General features: G+C 36.2%; 2 protein-coding genes across 2 annotated transcripts in view; one reads left to right on the forward strand and one right to left on the reverse strand.

Moving 5' to 3' along the window:
- Window positions 1-2346: 2346 nt before the first annotated feature.
- Window positions 2347-2899, forward strand: HELRODRAFT_88259 (hypothetical protein; the record flags this gene model as incomplete). The annotated part of the gene is made up of 3 exons (XM_009029873.1): window positions 2347-2407; window positions 2621-2710; window positions 2811-2899. Coding segments are annotated over 3 exons (240 nt in total), but the record flags the coding sequence as incomplete, so codon positions are not given.
- A 1545-nt stretch (window positions 2900-4444) lies between these two features.
- The window catches only part of HELRODRAFT_193942 (hypothetical protein), a gene marked incomplete at its 5' end in the record, with an annotated part of 5888 nt that continues 332 nt past the window's right edge, over window positions 4445-10000 (reverse strand). The window contains 7 exons of the mRNA XM_009029913.1: window positions 4445-4578; window positions 4632-6156; window positions 6295-6463; window positions 7240-7341; window positions 7666-7926; window positions 8944-9081; window positions 9691-9918. Coding sequence (XP_009028161.1) covers window positions 4985-6156; window positions 6295-6463; window positions 7240-7341; window positions 7666-7926; window positions 8944-9081; window positions 9691-9918 — 2070 coding nt within the window. The 3' untranslated portion in view covers window positions 4445-4578; window positions 4632-4984. The remainder of the gene's footprint in view (window positions 4579-4631; window positions 6157-6294; window positions 6464-7239; window positions 7342-7665; window positions 7927-8943; window positions 9082-9690; window positions 9919-10000) is intronic.

A 10000-nucleotide genomic window follows, 5' to 3' on the forward strand; every position in this document is an offset into this window, starting at 1 on the left:
AGGAGGATGATGTTGACGGTGCTAGTTGCAACAACAACAACGACAACAACTTGCAAACTTTGCAACAACAACAACAACAAAATAACGAAACCCAGGAACCAAATTCTGAAAGACAGATTCCGACACTGTTGAAAATTGAAGACTTGGACGAGACGGATTTTTTCAGCAACATCAAAAACAACGACAACAACAACAACAACATGAACATAAACTACAACAACATCAACAACAACAGCAACATCAATAATAGTATATACTACAGCCACGATAATATCAACAACAATGCATACTTCTACTACAATAACAATGACAACATCAACATCAACAACAACAACAACATATATTACAAAAACAACAACATCAGCAGCAGCAGCAACAATTTCGACAACATCATCAAAGACATTTCAAATACAATAACCAACCACACCCCCGTCTATGAAACCGAAACCAAAGTGAAAACCGAAATACTAGATTACCAACTGGTTGGTCATTAGCATAAACTTATCATTTATTTTGAATAATTTATGATAATTTATTCATATATCTGTTTGTTGTGACATATTTTTATGAAATATTAATAACAAAAATATGAAACTATTTCCACGTATCAGTCGCCTATTATAGATCCTTTCAACGCTGCCTCCATGTTTCCAGTGATGCAACAATCAGCCGGTCTCAACAGATGCAACAACTACATCAACAACAACATCAACAAAAACATCAACCTCAACATCAGCAACATCCACAACAACATCAATAGCATCAACAACATCGGCAACATCAACAAAAACATCAACAACATCAACAACAACATCATCAACAACATCAACCACAACATCAACAACAACATCAACAACAACAACAGCAACAATATAGCAGCACAACAGCAACTACACCAGCCGTCGTCGTCTTCAGCCCTCAATAACGATTTCATAGCATATTCCAGATTAATTCAGCCTTACTATCAGGTTTATTTGTCTGAATTGATTTAGTTATTTATTTATAAATTATGAAATAATTTAAAAAATTTTGAAAAAAAAATATTTGGACATTAAATTATGTTGTTCGTTTTACATGTTTAATCCATTATAACTCATTAACATATTTCAGACTCAAAACTCCAGCCAATCCGAGATCACGTTCGCCCCATCTCAACTTCAATTGGCCGAGCTAACTGCACCCACTCAGCTGCAATTGGCCGAGCTGAATACGCCCACTCAGCTGAGGTTAGCCGAACTGAGAAGGCAAATAATGACGCAAGAATCTGAACTGGAGATGGACTGCCTGAAACTTTTGCAGATGCAGAATAAGTTGAGGATGAGAAGAATGCGAAAGGTGAGTTGGCGAGGCCTAACTTAACTTCCTCTACGATTTCATACCATAGTTGTTACTCAGTGACGTCATTGTTAGCCGGTGACGTCATTGCGGTATAAATAGAAATAACTTTTTGAATATTCATTTGTTTGTCTGTGTGTTGTATATTTATTTACCCGGTTATTTATTCATTTGTTTGTTGATTATTTAAAAATTAATTGATTAATACATTTTTTAATTTTTTAAAAATCCCAATTAAAAGCCCAACAAAAAACAAGAAGAAGAAAAAGTAGAAGGAGGTGGAGGAGGAGGGGAACAACAGAATAGACAGAAACAGCAACATCGCCGGCGACAGTCCGCCCAACTTTCTAAGAGAGAACGCCAACAGTTGCTCGAGCAATACTTGTACAATCTTGCAACATCTAACAACAACAACAACATCATCAACAACAACAACAACAACATTAACCCCTTCTGCCCAACAATACCCCTTACGCCAGTCAGCAAGCGGCCCAGGGCCACACACATCGGCTGCACTACCATCAAGTACACTCGTCGCACACCAAAAAATAGTACAGTGAATGGCGCTACTAGTTGCACTGGTAGTAATAACGACAGAGGTGGTGCTGGTGGCTGTGGTGGTGGCGCTAACAACGACAACAACAGTTACGATGAAGATAACATATTGGACAGGATTTATTTCTGCGATTATCCATGTTAGTTTTCTGAGCTTGTGTGATTTCGCTTTGGCACGTGGCTGTGATTATTTTTTTCTTGTTGTCTTCGAGGTATTTTATGTTGTATGTTGTATTTGTCGTGTTAATTTGGGTATGTACCTGTTCAAGTACAACAAAAAATGTGTATTTTTGACTTTTTCAATTGAAAATACTTTAAAAAATCCCTTACTTACTCGCTTAACTACTTAAGTTCTCTATCGTTTACTCTATAACTTTTTAACTAATTAAAATTAACTAATTAAATTCTTAATTACTTGATAACTAACTTAATCATTTGAATAATTACCTACTTGTAGGTTGTATGAAAGCATATACAAAAAGCTCACATCTGAAAGCTCACAAAAGATTACACACGGGTAGGACTTCATAACTTGTAGAAATTTTTAAATTTTAAAAAATGTTTTGCCGTTATGATTACTACTAATACAGCAACTATTAATATAATATATAAATTGGTCGTTATAATTATAGTTGTTATTATTAATTATATTATTATAATTTTAATAATTATAAATTGAAAATCATAAAATCTTCTCTCTTTCTCTCTCTCTCTCTTTCATATTAACAAGGCGAGAAACCCTTCAAATGCCAGTTCGAAAATTGCGATTGGAAATTTGCAAGATCCGACGAACTAACACGACACATAAGAAAGCACACAGGTCTACAAACGAATAAATTATAGCCAATCATAATTTTATATTATATTATATAATTTTATACTATAATTATTAATTATTATATTTTTTTATTACTTAAAAGGGTCTAAGCCATTTATGTGCCCTACGTGCTTTCGCTCATTCGCCAGAACTGATCACCTGACCTTACATCAAAAACGTCATAGGTCGTAATGCTGACCAATAGGAAAAGTTCATTTATATCCGTCGACCAATTAGAGTTAAGTATTTTTATTGGTCATTTAGTTATAGTTAAGCGTTTTATTTGGTTTTCCAATCACAGTTAAGGAATTTGTTTGGTTGTCCAATCATATTTAAGATCAATACCTCATTTAGTATTTTCAGCCTTCATCATTTTCTATTATTTTGTGATGAATCTAAGTGTACCAACGAATCAAGTTTTTTCCATTTTTGAAAATTTTTTTTTGAGTTTTTGAATTTATTTACATAATAAAATCACATATTTTTCCCCTTTTTGGTATACTCATAACCTTGTTAATCATCTACACTTACGTACATCTGATCATTTGCATCATAATGCATTCGTTACAGTCTTAAATTCAGTCAAAACGTTCAGTCATTCAATTGTTCTCTTTTTTTCTGATTTTTATTTTATAAAATGTGTGTCTATACCGTCATAAAGTCAATTTTTAATTCTTTCTTTTCTTATTTTTCGCAATTTTTGAAGAAAACCTCAAAAATAAAAAGTCCAGAGAACATTTTTTTTTGTTCGAATAAAGATTTGAGTGCGGCATTAAAGCCATTAGTTTCTGTTCTTTTGTTTCCAATGAATTTCTTTGGAAATAATAATTATTATTGTTACAATATGAATAATAATTATTATTATTATTAATGTTGTTCTTCTTCTTGTTAGATTTCATTAAAAATTAGCATTGAATAAAGAAATAAAAACAGACTTCGGTGTTAGATTTAAAAAATTTTTATTAAAAAGCTCTGAAATTTTATGAAAAAAAAAACAAAAATTACTCAATAAAACATCAAAAAGTTGTAAAAAAAAATACGGAGCCATAAAGTAAACGCTAGTAAAATATAAAAATGAAAAGTTACTGAAAAAGTACTTTAAAAAAATTAATATGGTCTCTTCATGCGTCGGAAGGATTTGGAAACTGAAACACAAAAACCATCTTCGTATTAATACTTTGGCTATCTCTATTATCAGCAGTAGTTAGTTGTAGTGGTAGCAGTGGTTAGTTGTAGTTTGTAGTAGTAGTAGAAGTAGTAGTAGTAGAAGTAGTAGCAGTAGTAGCATCAGTAGTTGGTAGTAGTTAGTAATAGTAGCAGTAGTAGAAGTAGTAAAAACACTAAAAGTTTGCTCAACAACAAAAATGATTTTTTTACCATCAGTAATAATTGGGCGTCAAAACAACATACACTTACAATACAAAAATACTTAACATTATTTATAGTAGAGAGAGAGAGAGAGAGAGAGAGAGAGAGAGAGAGAGAGAGTGAGAGAGAGAGAGAGAGACAGACAGACAGAAAGTAACAGAAAAAGAGAAGATTTCAAAATATAAAATATAGCATGTATTTCGGATTTATTCCATACTAAAAAAAAAATTACGAACTAAATTAAGATGACGATGATGATGACGACGATGATGATGACGATGATGATGACGACGATGATGATGACGACGATGATGATGGAAATGATGAGGATGGTGATGTCGGGCGTTGTTTTATAAATAGAAACACAAGGGATATAAGGTTAGTTATTAGGCAGACGAAAAAAGTTGTACAAATTAAAACAAAATTTTGAAGCAAATACATAATTGCACTATAAACTGTGTATAGAAATCTGTCCATATCTATGAATAATTATCTATCTATCTGTATACATATATAATTATTTATGTATGTATGTGTGCGTGTGTGTTCGTGTATGTGTATATATTACATAGATCTAATCTAAGACACTTTGTAATGGCATTAATATATCAAAGAGGATTTGAAAGATAAAAAATATATTTGCGGCGGTTGATTCGTCGTTCATTCGTTCATTTGTTCAGTCAGTTAATCGTTATTTCATTCATTTATTCACTCATTCAATCAGTCAAACGATCAATAGTTATTAATTTCACATTTGCACATTTTTACGCAAATGCTTTAAACGTTTATATTGATTTCCCTTATGAATAACATTTATTATACTTGTTAGACTATCTCTCACTCATTCATTCATTCACAATTTACTTTATTCATTCATCCATCCATCCATTCATCCATTTATGAATTGATTCACTTCTTCTTTCTATCCGATTTCTTCTTTGATTTAAAAAAGCCAGTAACTTTTTGGGCTTTAGTAGAACATTCAACATTCTCGACATTTTTGTCACCGTCTTTAGAAACTTCTGCCAATGAAACTGTGTTGCTGTTGTTGTTGTTGTAACTGCTGTTGCTGTTGTTGTTGTTACTACTCGTAGAAGTATTCATATTATTAGTAGTAGCAGCAGCAGAACTTGTAGTTGCAGTAGCAGTACTAGAGGTTGCAGTAGCAGATGTTGAGGTATTGACAGTGGTACTTGTTACCGTAATACGAGTAGCGACTGCACTAGCCACAACAGCAAAAGCAGTAGTAGCACTGGTCGCAGTAGTAGTACTAGCGGCAGTAGTAATAGGGGTAGTAGCTGAGGTAGCAGTATCAACTACAGAAGTTTTTTCCTCAGAGTCGGATTTCGTTTCGAGCATTGCTTGGGACAGCTTCTTGGCTGAATCATCTTTTACATTTATGCTGTCTTTAGTAATGTTATTGTTATTATTGTTATTATTACTATTATTATTATTGTTGTTGCTGTTGCTGCTGTCTTCGTCACATCTGACGTCACCCTTCGTATCAGCTGCATAGATGTTTGAAACTTTATTCTTGGCAAGGGCATTAATCGCTCCGACAACATTCTTCAACTTTCCAAGATTTCTAGCGACCACAATGTTGGCAGGGCTCAGGGTGAGAACGCTTTGGTCCTCCCCCTCATCAACCAGCCTGCCCTTTATAAATCCTCTCTTGAGGGCCTCCCCAATGGAGACCCTCTCCCCCCCACGCGAGTCAACAAAACAACCGTGGTCGATGTCGATGATTCCGAGTTGAACCGCCTCCGAAAAAGTGATGGTCTTCTTACTCTGAGTATCGACAACAGCTCGGACCAAATAGTTTCGAGTTTCGTATTCGTTCGCGTCAAGCGAGTCGGCGTTTTGCTTCCGGACAATCTCAGCTTGTATCCAGCCGACCTCAACCGCCTCTTCAATCGGGATTTCATCGTCATCTCCGATTTTGAACTTCTCCTTTCTCAGCCACCCTCTCTTGGTGGCTTCTTCGACGGTCAGTCTTTCAGCGGTCAGTGGGTCGATGGCACCTAGCAGTCGGTACTCTTTAGTCGTATCCTCGCCGACCAGCGACTTCACAGTGATCATCCCTGAAATGTTTGCAGATGACGTGGCAGAGCAAAACACGACTACCGATCACAATGACGATTCGTCAATTAAAAATGACGCCAACGATAAGTCAACAAACGACTACAACAATAACGAAAAAGCAACAGCCAACCACCCACCCAGCTCCTCAACTTTTGGCTTCGATGCGGTCTCTGTGACGGCCTCCACCCTGATCAACCCTTCACTCATGGCCGTCGGGATAGGCCTAGTTGCTTTCGTCATGGGATCCACGTACAGTCCATGGTTGACATCCAGGATTCCGTACTGTATGGCCTCGTCCAGAGAGATCTGCCCTCATTAGCATAATTTATTCATGCTTTTGTATAATGTAGTGATTTATTCATGACTCGTTAATAATCAATTTCAATCCGACATTTTTCTCAATCAACCAACCAATCAACCAACCAATCAACCAACCGACCAACCAACCAACTTACATCATTTCCGTTTCTAGGATCTTTGATTGATCTTATGATGAACTTCTGCCTCACTTCCTGCGATGATGACGTCAATTGTTCGGACTCAACTCTGATTGGTCGGTCGGTTGGTTGGTTGGTTGAGGTGTAAGTAATTGAAAGGTAAAATGGTTGATTAATTGACTGGTTAGTTGATTGATTGATTGATTGATTGATTGATTGATTGATTGATTGATTGATTGATTAATTGGAAGGTTGGCTAAATGGCAGACAGACAGACAGACAAACTTGGTTTGTTTCTCGGCACTATGATGCCCCCGACGATGATGATGATGATCTTGAGTTGATGAGGATGATGATGATGGGTAATGTAAAATTTCTTCAACTGTTTCCACTGATTCTATTACAATCTTCGTCTTGTAGTACCTGTGTGTGGATGCAGGCAGGCAGGTATGGGTATGCGTTTGTGTATGTGCGTGTATGTGTTTGTCTGCTTCTGCGCGTGTGTGTGCGCATGCATGTGTGTGTGTGTGTGTGTGTGTGTGTGTGTGTGTGTGTGTGTGTCTACGTATGTGTGTGTGTAAAACATGACGATGATGAAGATAGTAATGAAAAAAAAACGGACTTGACTGGTTTCGAACCCGAGACCTGTGACTTGAACTCAGCAAGTCTGTCAAAAATGCATATGGGTCTCGACTTTTTACCATCATCTGATTTGCTTCGGAATGCTTTGAACATTTTCTCAAAAGTCTGTTTTAATTGAGTGAACGAATGAATGATTATGAGAATAAATAAATGTATGAATGAATGAATGTATGAATGAATGAACGAATGAATGAATGAATGAATGAATGAATGAATGAATGAATGAATGAATGAATGAATGAAAAAGTGAGTGAGTGGGTGAAAATGATAAAAATGGATGAGAGATCATGCTGAAATTAGAAATCTTGGCAACATTGCCGTAACTTTTCAACAAAATTACGTATTCATTCATTGAATTATTCATTCATTGAATTATTCATTCATTCATTCATCCGTGCATGCATTCATTCTTTCATTCCATAGACCGACCAAATATCCTCTGTAAGCCCGACTCAACTTGGAAACCATCTGAACATCTTCTTCATGTATGACGTAGTTGTCACCATCCTCATCATCGTCCCCAGTGCCCTTGACCTTGCCAGGGGTACCCTTGACCTTGTCAGAGGTCAAGGCTGCTGTTGGTTTGGCGTAGTCGTACTCGAGTCTTAGAATCAGTTTGCGGAGTATTTTTAGATCTTTCGATGTTTTCGGGCCGTTTGATTGGTCGGGAAGGTTGGGGCATTTGTATTTCTGAGTGAACGAAGGAACGAACGAACGAAGGAACGAAGAAATGAACGAACGAACGAACGAACGAATGAATGAATAAATGAATGAATATGAATGAATGAATGAACGAACGAATGAACAAATGAACGAACGAACGAATGAATGAATGAACGAATGAATGAACGAACGAACGAACGAACAAACGAACGAACGAACGAATGAATGAATGAATGAATAGCAACAACAACCAACCAAAAACTCGAGAATTAATAGGATGAGTTTGAAAAGTTGACGAAAAAACAAGCGAAAGCACTCGAACCACGAGCACAATAATTGAACTTTCAATCTATAAATGAATAAAAGAATGAATGACTGAACGATTGATTAAGAGAATAAATAAAAGAATGAATGAATGAACGACCGAAGAAATGAATGATAGAACGAAGATAAATTAATGAATGAATGAAATAACGGATGGACAAATTTGTTCGCGCTAAATCGCTTGTTAAATCAACCATGCATCCAATCCATCCATCTATTCATTCATTCATTCATTCACTCATGCATTCATTCGCTCATTCATTCATTCATTTTCAAGCCTTTCAATGAGAGCATTCAAATCGGAATCACTGCTAGGAATGATGAGACATAGTATTGGAATCGTGCCCTCGCGCTCTTGGCCGACCTTCACCTTCACGATGATGATGATGGTGATGATGAAGATGGAGATAAAATGGTGATGGAAAAGACGGCGAACCAAAATGGTGAAATTGATGATGACGATGAAACAAACGATGATGATGATGATGATGATGACGTAGATGACAACAACAACAACAATAATAACAACAACAACAACAGCCGAACCTTAATAACATTGCTCTGTGTTTTGTCAATTATTTCAATTTGATCTCCCTCCAGAATTGAGAACTGCAATTCATAATACTTTCATCTCTTACCCTTCGTCGTCATCATTTTCGTCATCGTCGTCGTCATCGTCATCATCAAAGTCATCAACACCACACCACCACCAAAACCAACATCTTGATACTTGAGAGAACAAGGTGCCCTGAGAGAAGACAGTCCGGTGGATTTGACAGTTAGGGGCGGTAGGGATGTAACTTTCGACTCGATCACCCCCAGACGTTCGTTCAACGATTTGAAAGTTTTAACTGTCGTCTGTCGTGCAACCGGCAACAACATCAACAACAACATCAACAAACAACAACAACATCAACAAACAACATCAACAACAATACCAACAACAACATCAACAAACAACAACATCAACAAACAACATCAACAACAACATCAACAACAACATCAACAAACAACATCAACAAACAACATCAACAAACAACATCAACAAACAACATCAACAAACAACATCAACAACAACATCAACAACAACATCAACAAACAACATCAACAACAACATCAACAACAACATCAACAAACAACATCAACAAACAACATCAACAAACAACATCAACAAACAACATCAACAACAACATCAACAACAACATCAACAACAACATCAACAACAACATCAACAAACAACATCAACAAACAACATCAACAAACAACATCAACAAACAACATCAACAAACAACATCAACAACAACATCAACAACAACATCAACAAACAACATCAACAACAACATCAACAAACAACATCAACAAACAACATCAACAAACAACATCAACAAACAACATCAACAAACAACAAACAGCATTAGCATCATCATCATCATCATCATCAACAAAAACATCATAACTCGCACGGACCTCAACAACACTATATAAGGAATCTATCCTCCTCTCTATAATCGATCTATCCACCGGTGACGACGATGATGATAGTGATGACAGCGATGATGATGATGATGATGACGATGGCGGTGCTGATGATGATGATGGTGGCGTCGCCGATGATGATGATTCTTTAATAGTCTTCTTAACTCTGAATGACACCGAAGAAATTTCATGCTCCAGATTTACAGCATCCAGGCAAAACTGATGATGATGATGATTGTGATGATGACGATTGTGATGATGATGATGATGACGATTGTGATGATGATGACGATTGTGATGA

The sequence above is a fragment of the Helobdella robusta genome (genome assembly GCF_000326865.2).
Source record: "Helobdella robusta unplaced genomic scaffold HELROscaffold_63, whole genome shotgun sequence".
In the NCBI taxonomy this organism is placed as follows: domain Eukaryota; kingdom Metazoa; phylum Annelida; class Clitellata; order Rhynchobdellida; family Glossiphoniidae; genus Helobdella; species Helobdella robusta.